This window comes from Oncorhynchus keta, chromosome 24 (genome assembly GCF_023373465.1).
Source record: "Oncorhynchus keta strain PuntledgeMale-10-30-2019 chromosome 24, Oket_V2, whole genome shotgun sequence".
Taxonomy (NCBI): Eukaryota; Metazoa; Chordata; class Actinopteri; order Salmoniformes; family Salmonidae; genus Oncorhynchus; species Oncorhynchus keta.
The window spans coordinates 35864049-35879545 of record NC_068444.1 but is presented as its reverse complement, the minus strand read 5'-3'; the positions used below and the strand labels follow the sequence as shown (position 1 = coordinate 35879545).

The following is a 15497-nucleotide window of genomic DNA, read 5'->3' as shown; positions in this document are numbered from 1 at the left end:
GTCTTGTTGGCATCCTAGAGCAAAACCATCGTGTTCGTGAGGGTCATCTTTCAATAGAGTCATAATAGTTTTATAGGACAAACCGTTCGGACGCCACAGACGTTTTCGTGAGAAGAACGACTTTTCGCTATGTCTCACGGTCGGACAAACACTGCTCTAGCTCTGCCACCTTTCACCACAGAGGCGGAAGGGCAATATCGGCGGATTGAGACGCAGCCATGCAACAACAACAAAAAGAAGATCTCCATCTTAAACTGATACATTTTGATGCAGATTTTTTTTTATGATGTTACTTTGATTTCCGATTGTAGGCCAAGGGTTAATTCATCAATTATCCAGTCAATTGACTTTTTACCAATCTAACTCCCAAAACATAAAGATAATCAATTATTTGAATGGTACATCTCTTGATGAACTGGGTAAATCAAGATGTAGCCTAGGTCAACTCACAATACAGGTGAAGGCATATTATTGAGTTTGTTTTAGCTCATTTCACGGGGCTACAGATGACAAAGTGCCTTCCATTTAGGATTTATTTAATTGGCAACTGCCAGGAGAACTTATTGTGTTGTCCTGACCAACAACATTTGCATAGAAGAAGCACCCTGATAAAAGTGTGCGCCGGCTCTAAGAAAGTAATGAGACATGAGGAGAGGAAGTGCAATCTGACTTTGTGGGAACCAGAAGGCGAGGAAGATTAAGCAAATGTGTTTTTGTTGGCGAGGGAGACTAAGTGAATTAATAACGCTTTTGGTGGCAATCAGCTTTGAAATCAGCATATTTTGCATTATGGTTTCACAAACAAAGTATGAGGGTAGTGAATTCAGCTGTAAATTAGCAGAGAAAGTTAGCCTACAATTAAAGCTGGAAGCTACCAGTATCTTCTTGGATTGTGAAAGTGTTTTAGCCAGTGTGGACATTGTTTTGCGAACAGTAATTAACAGTTTCAACATGCCGTGTTGCATTATTCAAGTGTGCTAACTTGTGTGCAGCAGGAGTTGGGAGTTAACAATGCAGCCCAGACAGCTCTAGCAATGAATAAGTGTAGCGGGATCTTACCTCTTCGCGCTATAGACTTGATCCTCTCAATCGTGTGAGAGACGTGTGACAGAAGTACCGAACGCAACAAAAATTATAGTACCAAACCGGAGATCGCGAATGGAACTTAGCCCTTGTTTTTAATGTCCTCCGACTTGGTGTTCAGTCAAATCCCGTTTAAACGGGTGAATGAACGGCTGCAGCCTCCTGAAATCCTCTCAAAATAAAAGAGCTGTGCATGTGTACCTGTGATGATATAGAAGCTCTGCTCCCCCTGTATGAAGGATATATCATTAGGTATGAAGGCTGTGTCTGCGTCCGACTCCAGACAGGGGTGTCTGGCCTGTTGGAGCTCCAGGCGCCTGCGGTCCGCAGCCAGGAGGCGTGGCCTGACGTAGGGGATGGGGGCAGAGACTGACGCCACAGAGAAGCTGACCACCGCATCCAGCTGGGCGATGACGTCACTCAACGACTGCAGGGGGTCCACGTAACCTGGGGACGTCCAAGGGTATATTTAAGAAACGAAAAAGGAGACTCTGTTCCAACATTAATTTCTACCAAAAATGCTACATCAAACCTGATAGGAAGTTGCAGTGTGTGTGTGTGTGTGTGTGTGTGTACTCACCCGCGGCGATGCTGATGATCTCCTTCACGATGGCGTTCTGAGCCTCCTCATACTCCTCTCTGTTCCTGGTGTAGTCTTCATTCAAAGAACTCAGCTTACTACACACACACACACACACAAAGAAAAAGTTAGCTCACCGCGGGGCAAATTGTGTGTATGTGTGTGTGAGCGCGCCAAACCTGTTGGTGAACCGGACTCCATTCTTCTGGACGTCCAGCGTTGTGAACGTTTTGTTGTTCCTCAGACTCTTCTCCTCTTTACAGGTCACCCTCAGGTAATACCCCAACACACTGTTACACTCCAACTTCACTGTCTTACCAGCATCCAGACCTATACACACACACACACACACACACAAATGAAATACACTGGTGTGTGTCTATTCTGTGTGTGTGTCTGTCTGTGTCTGTGTGGTGTACCCAGTTCCCGTGCTGCGCTGTTCAGTACACTCTGCATGCTGTTATCCAGTGTGTCCATCTTCTCCCTCAGCTCAGAGAGCACCGTGTCAAACGATGCCTTCACCAGGAACTCATGGTGCTCCACCTACAAAAACACACACGGTTCACATCTAGTGTATTCTACCACGGAACACACCACACACACACACACCCTACCTGGTTCATATCCAGTGTAGTTTCTATCATCTCCTGGTACTTGATAAAGTCAGCCTGCAGGTCTCTGAGAGGAGAGATGAACACGGCCTCCAACAGCATCTGGTGACTTCCTACAACACAGGATGGCGCTAGGGAGTTAGTGTGCGCGCGCGCATCTTAGTATGTGTGTGTGTGTGCGTGCGTGCACGTGTGTACCTTGGTGTTTCTCGAGAGCCAACAGAAGTGCAGGGATCTGGCCCACGGCCTGGTAACCACGGTAACAGTCCTGCAGTGTTGCCGAGAGCCGGTGAAACTTTTTGGACAAGCGGTGGAGATCTGGGAACCGCCGCAACAGATCGTCCTGAAGAGTCTGTCTGGCCTCACCGTCATTCACGAGGCACTCTACCAGGTCCAGTCTACACACACACACACACACACACACACACACACACACACACACACACACACACACACACACACACACCAATGAGAATTCACAGGTAGGGTCTGCAGTACTAGGTAAGACCAGAAGGTGGCAGCAGAACAGAGGGCTACAGGAAACACTGCTAATACTTCTGGGAACGCCTCGGAGCAGGCTCGACAGACCAGGGGGTTGGGAAGTCAATGGGAGAAGTGAAAAATGTATCCTTTAATTTATTTTTCTCTCAAATCTAAAAAGGCACAACCGACAGTCGAGCCAGTAGCTAAGTTTCCATTAACTTGTCCAGTGATTTTTTTTGTTGACATTTAGAAAGTTTGCATAAGGAAGTAGATGCGACAATTGCCTGCCATGGTGCGTTTCCATTGAACTGTTGTCAAAACTTTTTTTTAAATCTAGAATGTTTAATAAAATTAAAGTGGTTTAAGTGTTTCCATTTCAGCAAATTGTGCATTAATAAAGTGGCGACACACTGTATGCCCTGCCCACCCATCGCAAAAGCCAGCATGGATACAATGCAAGAAAAGCCTAATATTCATGGCGTACCTTGCACTCATGAAGGCCTAGTAAAAATCTAACAATTTGATGGTGAAACTGAATTGCAGTATAAAGCAATTCAGGCATTCTTCAAAGTCAAGACCAGCCGTGTCTCGCAAATAAATATTTTTAGAGTTGAATGACTGGATTTTGCAAGCAGTAGGCATTTGGAATTAAATGTGGAGCTTCATAGTTACAGTTGAAGTCGGAGGTTTACATACACCTTAGCCAAATACATTTGAACTCAATTTTCACAATTCCTGACATTTAGTAATAATCCTAAGTGTATGTAATAACATTGGAGCGTTGGACTAGTAACCGGAAGGTTGCAAGTTCAAACCCCCGAGCTGACAAGGTACAAAACTGTCGTACTGCCCCTGAACAGGCAGTTAACCCACTGTTCCTAGGCTGTCATTGAAAATAAGAATTTGTTCTTAACTGACTTGCCTAGTTAAATAAAAGGTAAAAATGTTTTTAAATTTGGACGATAGAATCCACCGGTCGAATGGATAACAATGTATTCTAGCTTTAGAAAATGTATCCTACATCTGTGGCTTCCATTACAATTGACGCAATGATATTTTGTGACATTGCTTTTGTTGAATAAAACGTGTCAATGTACTAATGTTGACGTCCACTCACAGCAGTGCGACATGACTTGCTTTGAAGATGTCATATTGAAGGCCATGTTAGCAAAAGAGGTCGAAGTCAGATGATCGCATATTCAAATCCTGCAGTTGACTTGATTTTCCTGTGTTTTATATATTCCACACTATGGAGGTTGGAAGAACACTGTGAAATGTCGAAAATGCCCTTTTCTTTTAAGAGCCGTTTGAAGAGACAGCCTGAAATGTCAGCCTGTTCAGATGAGATGGAGTATTGACCTGCCTGGTGACATTAGTTAATAGATCAATAATGCCGCTTTCAAAACAACTGGGCACTCGGGAACTCTCCGACTTTGGTGCTTTCAAGACAACTTGGGAACTTAAAACAATTAACTCTGGGGGGAAAAAAATCACTTTGAACTGTCATCCAACTCGGAAATTCAAGCATCTTTCTAGAGCTCAGACTTTGCGACCTGAAGATCACTGACGTCATAACTTGAGATAGCACACACCCCTGCATTCGTCCTTAAAAGAAAGATTAACCCATTTTGAATGTTATATCATATGTGAATCTCTGAGCTGTGTTCTATCGATTCCAGGGGTCATTTCATGTGTATTGGAGCTATTCACCATTCAAGCAGGCAGTAATAGTTGGTATGATACATTTTTTATCATATGATTAGTCATTACTACAACCTTGACAAAATGGACTCTTCCATTTGTCAAAAACAACTTCATAATCAAAGGAGTGCCTTTTATTTGATGGCTTGCACAACACAACCGTTAGACCTGATGACACATTCGTGCGCATGAGCTTTGCGAGCTAAAGTCGCCCTGACGCTGCCTACAAACCTGATCAGGGATTTCTATTGTCGAAGCAGTTTCTGGAGTTGTTCATGGACATTCTCTTTGGTAGAGTACTGAGATGAGTGAAAGAGAAAGGGAGAGAGGGTTGAAGAGATGTTGGACCTCACCTCTCCTCAATCCTGTTCTTGTCCATGAGTGGCTGTTTGATCCACTGGTTGACCAATCGCTGGCCTTGAGGGGTGCGGCACTTATTCAGAAGCCCGGCCAATGAGTGGGCTCCACTGGTGTCATCGGGAGAACCCTGGGGAGAACGAGCCTATCAGGACAGACTCAGACTGCTCGGAATCAAGACAAATACCAGGAGCACAATGTTTGGGGTTACCCGCAAACTGAACTGCAATTTATACTCACTAAGTCGATTAAATAGTATGTAGTAACCATGGCTCGAGACAAACATATTTTTTCCTCACCGTTCCGGTCCCAAAGTGCAATTTCAACTGTCCCAAAATTCAAATACTTGTTTTTTTAAATGTTGATATTCCAACATGAGTCTATGTCCTTGGCAGTGCTTTTAAAGTAACTGGTGTATTTCTGAGACATCTATATTACATAAACTTTATTTGTTACGAAAAATAAAACTTTTTGCATCTTAACAAAAACATACATTACATTAATAATTATAATGTGAACATGCTGACAACATGTACGTCTAAGAAAGAACAATGTTATTGTGAACTGGTTACTGAAGGAAATTAATTTAGAGACATTACATTCCACCACCAGCTGCCCCTTTAAAACATAACAATATACTATAAAGAACAGGTGTGCGTGTTCCCCAGCTTTCAATTTCTCTGCTTCACCCTCCTTCAGTCACTGAAGAATGGTCGCCTTGACCTTTTTGAGCAGTAATGTTGTATATTGTTTAATTTGATTTTTTGTGACCAAAGATCTTTATCCAAAATATCAGATGAGACAAATGCTCACCGGGGTTGTGAAACTTGTCATGTTTGTGCCCGTGGGATTGAGAATCTGACTAGCATCCGTGTTGCTTCGCTTCTGGAGGTCGACCGATTATGACTTTTCAATGCCGATACCGATGATTGGAGGACAAAAAAGGCCGATACCGATTAAAATCGGCCAATTTTTAAAATGCATTTGGAAAATTACAACAATACTGAATGAACACTCATTTTAACTTATTATAATGCATCAATAAAATCTATTTAGCCTCAAATAAATAATGAAACATGTTCAATTTGGTTGAAATAATGCAAAAACAAAGTGCTGGAGAAGAAAGTAAAAGTGCATTATCTGCCATGTAAAATACTAATGTTTAAGTTCCTTGCTCAGAACATGAGAACATATGAAAGCTGGTAATTCCTTTTAACATGAGTCTTCAATATTCCCAGGTAGGAAGTTTTAGGTTGTAGTTATTATAGGACTATTTCTCTCTATACCATTTGTATTTCATATACAGTGGGGCAGAAAAGTATTTAGTCAGCCACCAATTGTGCAAGTTCTCCCACTTAAAAAGATGAGGCCTGTAATTTTCATCATAGGTACACTTCAACTATGACAGACAAAATGAGAAGGAAAAAAAATCCAGTAACTCACATTGTAGGATTTTTAATTAATTTATTTGCAAATTATGGTGACTAGCCTAGTTAAATAAAGGTAAAATAAAATAAAGAAATACAGGCTGGGAGAGTCAAAAGTGCATTCTAATAGGCCTATTTGCTTAACATTAGAATGATATTCTAAAATTATATTTTTCCATAACCTAAATAATTACATATGCCATGACTAACCAGCCATATCATTGATGGAAACCTGGACATTTTACATAGCCTATAGCTTATTCTGTCTGTAAGGCACAACCCTATTGTTGCATCTTCAGATATTCCCTCCAAGTTTCTACTATTACGCTGTATATCCATCTCTGTCGCATTATTTTTAAAAACATGCGCATCAGGTGCATGTTTGAGAACGGTGTTCTCCCGTAATAGCATTTTAGAACATTGACGCTTTTGGCCCGCGCTTGTGATGTGAATTATTCATAGTTGATCAACTTAAATGCTAAATGTTACTTGAAATGTACCTGAAATAGGTTGAGGGCTTGTACAGCAGCGTTGTCCAGCCTCATGTACTGGCTCAGGTCAAGGGTCGTCAAGTTGAAGGAGCTGAAGTTTGATTGGTCAGACAGCAACTCCAGGTAACGAACCACTGCTGCCAAGCATGATATAGCTACCTGGAACACACAGACATGTCATTTTACTACTAACAGAGTGGGTTGTGTTTGGAAACAGTCATATTATCCCATGTGCGACGCGGTTATATAAATAACTTTACTACTGGCAATGCACGCTGGCATAACAAACTGCTGCAACCCAGGCCGACCCACAGCGTTAACAACAATTGTTTATTAAGACTCATCCTATAAGAGTAGGTTTGTGTGTGTTACCTGTTTGTCTAGTTCAGGCAGAACGTTGCAGGCGTTGGCCTCCCCTTTCCTGGTCCGTAGCAGTCGGTTGAGGTCCTGGGTCATGTCTTTACTACTGAACTCTGTTCTCTTTCTGTCTGACAGCAACACACCGCCACGCTGCACCACCTACACACATTATATACACAGTGCCATCAGAAAGTATTCAAGACCCCTTGACTTTTTCCAAATTTTGTTGGGTTACAGCCATCTCCTCTACAATGGCTCCAATGGAGATGGCTGTCATTTCACGGTCTCCTAGCCAATTGTGCTTGTGTGTTTTCACATTATTTGTAACTTGTTTTTAGATTATGTTTCTGCCACTGTCTCTTATGATCGAAAAGAGCTTCTAGATATCAGGACAGCGATTACTCACCTCGTACTGGAAGACATTTTTTTCCTTAAAAAGAGTGATAGGAAGGATTTACTTCAGACAAAGGCCCTCATCCCCGTCATTCGCAGGAGAAAGAGAGATATCGGGACATAGGTCGGGGTGCCTTGGAAGGATCCGACGGCGAGTGGGTAATCTGCCTTCACCATCCGTCCTATTAGCCAACGTACAATCATTGGATAACAAAATAGACTAACTATGATCACGTATATCCATCCCATCAACGGGACATTAAAAACGGATATCTTATGCTGAACGACGACATGGATAACATACAGTTGGCGGGTTTTACGCTGCATCGGCAAGATAGAACAGCTGCCTCCGATAAGACAAGGGGTGGCGGTCTGTGTAAACAACAACTGGTGCACAACATCTAATAGTAAGGAAGTCTCAAGGTTTTGCTAGCCCTAGGTGGAGTATCTCATAAGCTGCAGACCACACTTTTTATCAAGAGAGTTTTCATTTATATTCTTTGTAGCCGTCTATTTACCACCACAAACCGATGCTGGCACTAAGACCCCACTCAACAAGCTGTATAAGGCCAGAAGGAAACAGGAAAACACTCAGAGGCAGCACTCCTAGTGGCCGGGGACTTTAATATAGGCACACAAACCAGTTTTACCTAATTTCTATCAGCATGTTAAATGTGCAACCAGAGGGAAGAAAAACTCTAGACCACCTTTACTCTACACACAGAGGCGCGTACAAAGCCTCAGATGGAAAGGGTGGGCAACAACACATACGCCACACTGATCCTCAACACAGGGGTCCCTCAGGGGTACGTGCTCAGTCCCCTCCTGTACTCCTTGTTCACTCATGACTGCATGGCCAGGAACAACTCCAACACCATTAAGTTAACCGACGACAACAGTGGTAGGCCTGATCACCGACAATGGTGAGACAGCCTATAGGGAGGTCAGAGAACTGGCCGTGTGGTGCCAGGATAACCTCTCCCTCAACGTGATCAAGAAGATGATTGTAGACTACAGGAAAAGGAGGACCGAGCACGCCCATACTCTCATGGACGGGGCTGTAGTGGAGCAGGTTGAGAGCTTCAAGTTTATCGGTGTCCACATCACCAACAACCTATCATAGTCCAAACACACCAAGACAGTCGTGAAGATGGCAGGACAAAGCCTATGCCCCCTCAGGAGACTGAAAAGATTTGGCAGGGGTCCTCAGATCTTCAAAAAGGTTCTACAACTGCACCATCGAGAGCATCCTGACTGGTTGCCTCCTACCTATAGGCACTACACAGGTAGTACGTACAGCCCAGTACATCACCGGGGCCAAGCTTCCTGCCATCCAGGACATCTATACCAGGCAGTATTAGAGGAAGGCCTTAAAAATTGTCATAGACTCCTGCCACCCTAGTCAAAGACTTCTCTCTGCTACAGCACGGCAAGCGGTACCGGAGCACCAAGTCTAGGTCAAACAGGCTTCTCAACAGCTTCTACCCCCAAGCCATAAGACTCCTGAACATCTAATCCAATGGCTACCCAGACTATTTGCATTGTAACCCCTCTTTTACGCCGCTGATACTCTGGTTATCATCGTTGCACAGTCAATTTAACCCTATCTACATATAATTGAAGTAATATGTACCTTGACTAACCTGTGCCCTCGCATATTGAATCTGTACCAGGAACCCTGTATATAGTCTCACTACTTTTTTTTTCTCTTGGTGCTCTTAATTACTTAAAAAATGTTTTACCAATCTATTTTTCAATCATTTTTTCTTAAAATTGGTTAAGAGCTTTCACTGTAAGGTACACCTGTTATATAGCACCTGTTATATAGCATTTGACAGATAAAACTTGATTTATAATTGTCCCCCCCCCCCCTCTCAATCTACACACAATACCCATTAATGACAAAGCAAAAACTAGTTTAGAAATGTTAGCTAATTTAGTAAAAATAAACTGAAATCACATTTACATAAGTATTCAGACCCTTCATTCAGCACTTTGTTGAAGCACCTTTGGCAGCGATTACAAGCCTCAAGTCTTCTTGGGTATGACGCTACAAGCATGGCACACCTGTATTTGGGGAGTTTCTCCCATTCTTCCCTGCAGATCCTCTCAAGCTCCGTCAGGTTGGATGGGGTACGTTGCTGCACAACTATTTTCAGGTCCCTTCAGAGATGTTCGATCGGTTTCAAGCCCGGGCTCTGGCTGGGCCACTCAAGGACATTCCCAAAGCCACTCCTGCGTCATCTTGGCTGTGTGCTTCGGGTCGTTGTCCTGTTGGAAGGGGAACCTTCGCCCCAGTCTGAGGTCCTGAGCATGTTTTAATTAAGTATCTCTGTACTTTGTTCCGTTCATCTTTGCCTCAATGCTGACTAGTCTCCCAGTCCCTGCCGCTGACAAACATCCCCAAAGCATGACACTGCCACCACCACGCTTCACCGTAGGGATTGTGCCAGGTTTCCTCCAGATGTGACGCATGGCATTCAGGCCAAAGAGTTCAATCTTTGTTTCATCAGACCAGAGAATCTTGTTTCTCATGGTCTGAAAGTCCTTTAGGTGCCTTTTGGCAAACTCCAAGCGGGCTGTCCTTTTACTGAGGAGTTTCTTCCGTCTGGCCACTCTTCCATAAAGGCCTGATTGGTGGAGTGCTGCAGAGATGTTCTTCTGAAAGGTTCTCCCATCTCCACAGAGGAACTCTGTCAGAGTGACCATCGGGTTCTTGGTAACCTCCCTGACCAAGGCCCTTCTCCCCAGATTGCTCAGTTTGGCCGGGCAGCCAGCTCTACGAAGAGTCTCGGTGGTTCCAAACTTCTTCCATTTAAGAATGATGAAGGCCACTGTGTTCTTGGGGACCTTCAATGCTGCAGAAATGGTTTGGTACCCTTCCCCAGATCTGTGCCGACGCAATCCTGTCCCAGAGCTCCACAAACAATTCCTTTGACCTTATTGCTTGGTTTTTGTTCTGACATGCACTGTCAATTGTGGGACCTTATATGAAACAGGTGTGCCTATCCAAATCATGTCCAATCAATTGAATTTACCACAGGTGGATTCCAATCCAGTTGTAGAAACATCTCAGGGATGATCAATGGAAACAGGATGCATCCGAGCTCAATTTTGAGTCTTATAGCAAAAGAGTCTGTAAATAACATACAAAAAAAAATGCTTTCTGATTATGGGGTAGTGTGTGTAAATTTTGGAGTTGGTTTTATTATCCATTTTAGAATAAGGCTCTAACGTAACAAAATGGGGGAAAAGTCATCTTCGTCTGAATACTTTCCGAAGGAAGGACGAACACACAGGTATATACAGTTCCAGTGAAAAGTTTGGACACCTACTCATTCCAGGGTTTTTCTTTATTTACACTATTTTCCACATTGTAGAATGAATAGTGATTACATCAAATGATTAAATAACATATGGAATCATGTCGTAAACAAACAAAAAAAAAGTGTTAAACAATTCTAAATATATTTTATATTTGAGATTCTTCAAAGTACCCACCCTGTGCCTTGATGACAGCTTTGCACACTCTTGGCATTCTCTCAACCAGCTTCATGAGGTAGTCAACTGGAATGCATTTCAATTAACAGGTGTGCCTTCTTAAAAAGTTAATTTGTGGAATTTCATTCTTAATGCATTTGAGTCTATCAGTTGTGTTTAGACAAGGTCCCTAAGCCCCATTTGGTAAAATATCAAGTCCATATTATGGCAAGAACAGCTCAAATAAGCAAAGAGAAATGACAGTCCATCATTACTTTAAGACATGGTCAGTCAATGTGGAAAACTTCAAGAACTTCCTTCAAGTGCAGTCGCAAAAACTATCAAGCGCAATGATGAAACTGTCTCATGTTACCTCTGCTGCAGAGGATAAGTTCATTAGAGGTAACTGCACCTCAGACTGCAGTGCAAACAAATGCTTCAGAGTTCACGTAACAGACACATCTCAACATCAACTGTTCAGAGGAGACTGCGTGAATCAGGCCTTCACGGTTGAATTGTTGCAAATAAATCACTACTAAAGGACACCAATAAGAAGAAGAGACTTGCTTGGTGCCAAGAAACACGAACAATGGACATTAAGACTGGTGGAAATCTGTCCATTGGTCTGATGAGTCCAAATTTGAGATTTTTGGTTCCAACCACAGTGACTTTGTGAGACACAAAGTAGGTTAACAGATGATCTCCACATGTGTGGTTCCCACCGTGAAGCATGGAGGTGGTGGTGTTTTGCTTGTGACACTGTCAGTCATTTGTTTAGAATTCAAGGCACACGTAACCAGCATGGCTACCACAGCATTCTGCTGCAATATGCCATCCCATCTGGTTTGTGCTTAGTGGGACTATCATTTGTTTTTCAACAGGAGAATGACCCAAAACAAACCTCCAGGCTGTGTACGGGCTATTTGACCAAGGAGATTGATGGAGTGCTGCATCAGATGATCTGGCCTACACAATCCTCCGTCCAAGAGTGTGCAAAGTTGTCATCAAGGCAAAAGGTGACTACTTTGAAATAACTAAAATGTAAAATAGATTGATTTGTTTCACACTTTTTTTGGTTACTACATGATTCCATGTGTGTTATTTCATCGTTTTGATGTCTTCACTATTATTCTACAATGTAGAAAATAGTAACAATAAAGAAAAACCCTTTAATGAGTAGGTGTCCAAACTTTTGACTGGTACTTTATATAGACTCACACACACACACACACATACATACACACTCACCTCACAGAGTCAGTCCCTTTCTCACAGACTTCATTCACCTCCCACAAAGACATTTTCTCTCTGTTGCATAGACACACGCACACCTACCTGTCGTATGTTATCAGTGTTGTCACCCTGTGGTAGCAGACATTCCTTAGGGCTCAGCTGCACAAGCAGAGCCTCCAGGTTACAGAAAGTCTCCCCATCAAGGAACTCACACACTCCCATGGTCCTTAGGGACGCGTCCACATAGCCCACGCCCACCACGCGCTGTCCGTCACCCCCGACAGCCAACCGTACGGCCACAACCCCCGCTGAACCAGCCCCTCTTCCCTCAGCCCCACCAAATAGAACCTCCTCAAACTGGCTCAGATTCCCTGGAGACGCCTGAAGAGAGAAGTAGTGAAAGAGAGAACTATTACAAGACTTGTAAATGTAACCTTCAGATTGTGTCTATGGCTGTGTTTGTACCTTGTACTCCAGTTGCCAGCTGTGATCCTTGGATTTGCTTTGGTTCCTGTAGACTTCCACTCTGTATTGTTTCACCAGCAGCAGGTCTCTGACCAGAGCCTCAAAGTTTGTCTTGCTGAGAACCACACTCTCCAGCTTGCGGCTACCTACACACACACAATAAATACAGGTCTAAGGTCTTCGAAAGCCAAGTTAAACAGATTACTGACCATGTTGAATCACATCGTACCTTCTCCGCTATGCAATCTGGTTTCCGAGCTGGTCATGGGTGCACCCCAGCCACGCTAAAGGTCCTTAACGATATCATAACCGCCATCGATAAGAGACACTACTGTGCAGCTGTATTCATCGACCTGGCCAAGGCTTTCGACTCTGTCAATAACCACATTTTTATTGGCAGACTCAACAGCCTTGGTTTCTCAAATGATTGCCTTGCCTGGTTCACCAACTACTTACCTGATAGAGCTCAGTGTGTCAAATCGGAGGGCCTATTGTCCGGACCTCTGGCTGTCTCTATAGGGGTGCCACAGGGTTCAATTCTCAGGCCGACTCTCTTCTCTGTATAAATCAATGATGTTGCTCTTGCTGCTGGTGATTCTCTAATCCACCTCTACACAGACGACACCATTCTGTATACTTCTGGCCCTTCTTTGGACACTGTTAACTAACCTCCAGACGAGCTTCAATGCCATACAACTCTCCTTCAGTGGCATCCAACTGCTCTTAAACGCAAATAAATCTAAATGCATGCTATTCAACCGATCATTGCCCGCACCTGCCCGCCCATCCAGCATCACTACTCTGGACGGCTCAGACTTAGAATATGTGGATAACTACAAATACCTAGGTGTCTGGCTAGACTGTAAACTCTCCTTCCAGACTCACATTAAGCATCTCCAATCAAAAATTAAATCTAGAATCGGCTTCCTATTTCGCAACAAATCTTCCTTCACTTATGCTGCCAAACATACCCTCGTAAAACTGACCATCCTACCGATCCTTAACTTTGACGATGTCATCTATAAAATAGCCTCCAACACTCTACTCAGCAAACTGGATGTAGTCTATCACAGTGCCATCCGTTTTATCACCAAAGCCCCATATACTACCCACCACTGCGACCTGTACACGCTCGTTGGCTGGCCCTCACTTCATACTCGTCGCCAAACCAACTGGCTACAGGTTACCTACAAGTCTCTGCTAGGTAAAGCCTCGCCCTATCTCAGCTCGCTGGTCACCATAGCAGCACCCACTCGTAGCACACGCTCCAGCAGGTATCTCTCTGGTCACCCCCAAAGCCATTTCCTCCTTTGGTCGCCTTTCCTTCCAGTTCTCTGCTGCCACTGACTGGAACGAACTGCAAAAATCACTGAAGCTGGAGATTCCCATCTCCCTCACTAGCTTTAAGAACAATCTGTCAGAGCAGCTCACAGATCACTGTACCTGTACATAGCCCATCTGTATACAGCCCATCTACCTCATCCCCATACTGTATTTATTTATTTTGCTCCTTTTGCACCACAGTATCTCTACTTGCACATCCATCTTTTGCACATCTACCATTCCAGTGTTTAATTGCCATATTGTAATTACTTTGCCTATTTATTGCCTTAACTCCCTTATTTGCACTCACTGTATATATACTTTTTTTTCCTACTGTATTATTGACTGTATGTTTTGTTCTTTCCATGTGTAACTCTGTGTTGTTGTATGTGTCGAACTGCTATGCTTTATATTGGCCAGGTTGCAGTTGCAAATGAGAACTTGTTCTCAACTAGCCTACCTGGTTAAATAAAGGTGAAATACATTTTTAAAAACTAGAGGAAGCACACTGGCTGGCAGAAGATGGAACTAGAGATTTTGGTCGACAATCTTCAAATTCTCTCAACGATTAAACATTTGATCTCGATACAGTTCCGGTCTCAAAAGTACAATCTGTTATTAACAGAGTGGACTAAGGTTTGTTGACTTTAGCAAAATATATATATATTTTTAAACGCGTTGTTTCGGAGTGTAACGGCGAATTCGTGCTTCGCTCTGCCCCCCATGGCTCATTTGTTCCCATTGGAAACGACAGACTGTGGTCTATCTTGGTTTAGTTATATAAATCTTTGGCTGAAGCACATTTTTTGTAGTGATTTTCGGGAATAACGTCTGACGTTACATGACTTTTTTAAATATTTTTTTTTAAAGCGTCCCAACAATTGTCAGGCATGTTCCTTGACAAATACTTTGATAAACGAGGCCCCTGCTGTGTAAATTCTCATAACATACTACGAAAAGCTCTATTCCGGTCGTAAAAGTATCGAAGTGGCGTGATTTTAGATTAGCTCAAATTGGGATTTAGCTAGCGTCATATGTATCAAGCTAACAATAGCCCACGCAAATATTGAAGTAGTTAAGCATCTAGCTATCAGGATGAGCTAATCTAAAGTGAAAAACCATGCAGATGGCTAGCTTTGAGCTAAATAAGTGTAGCTACCTGAGCCTAGGGTCTTGATGACTCCGTTGGTCTTGAAAATCTCCTTGGCGGCGAACAGCGCTTCGGTCCCGTGCACCGTGTAGTAGTCACCCCGGTCGAAGACCCTGAAAGTGGTGTCTGGCTTCTCCGGCATGGAAAAGTAGAAGGTAAGGAAGCCATGTTCGGCAGCAGCATCCATGGACAAGCTCTGTTTAGGTTGCACCGCCATGCTGGAATCTCCCGCCACGGACTGGAGAAACGGGAAGTTACGTCAGGGCACAGATAGAACTATGAGACAGATATTTCACCGGATGTATACATGTGAAGCATCCGGTTGGCGTTTCAATGCAGTACCTAATATGGTAGTGAGAG

General features: G+C 43.3%; 1 protein-coding gene across 1 annotated transcript in view; it reads right to left on the bottom strand.

Annotated features, from left to right (window-relative positions):
• The window catches only part of msh2 (mutS homolog 2 (E. coli)), a 31363-nt gene that overhangs the window by 2918 nt on the left and 12948 nt on the right, over nucleotides 1-15497 (bottom strand). The window contains exons 2-13 of the mRNA XM_035734561.2: nucleotides 15147-15375; nucleotides 12665-12810; nucleotides 12302-12580; nucleotides 7106-7252; nucleotides 6743-6892; nucleotides 4812-4945; nucleotides 2473-2672; nucleotides 2278-2387; nucleotides 2083-2206; nucleotides 1843-1993; nucleotides 1664-1761; nucleotides 1285-1530 (exon numbers count right to left, since the gene is read on the bottom strand). Coding sequence (XP_035590454.1) covers nucleotides 1285-1530; nucleotides 1664-1761; nucleotides 1843-1993; nucleotides 2083-2206; nucleotides 2278-2387; nucleotides 2473-2672; nucleotides 4812-4945; nucleotides 6743-6892; nucleotides 7106-7252; nucleotides 12302-12580; nucleotides 12665-12810; nucleotides 15147-15354 — 1993 coding nt within the window. The 5' untranslated portion in view covers nucleotides 15355-15375. The remainder of the gene's footprint in view (nucleotides 1-1284; nucleotides 1531-1663; nucleotides 1762-1842; nucleotides 1994-2082; nucleotides 2207-2277; nucleotides 2388-2472; nucleotides 2673-4811; nucleotides 4946-6742; nucleotides 6893-7105; nucleotides 7253-12301; nucleotides 12581-12664; nucleotides 12811-15146; nucleotides 15376-15497) is intronic.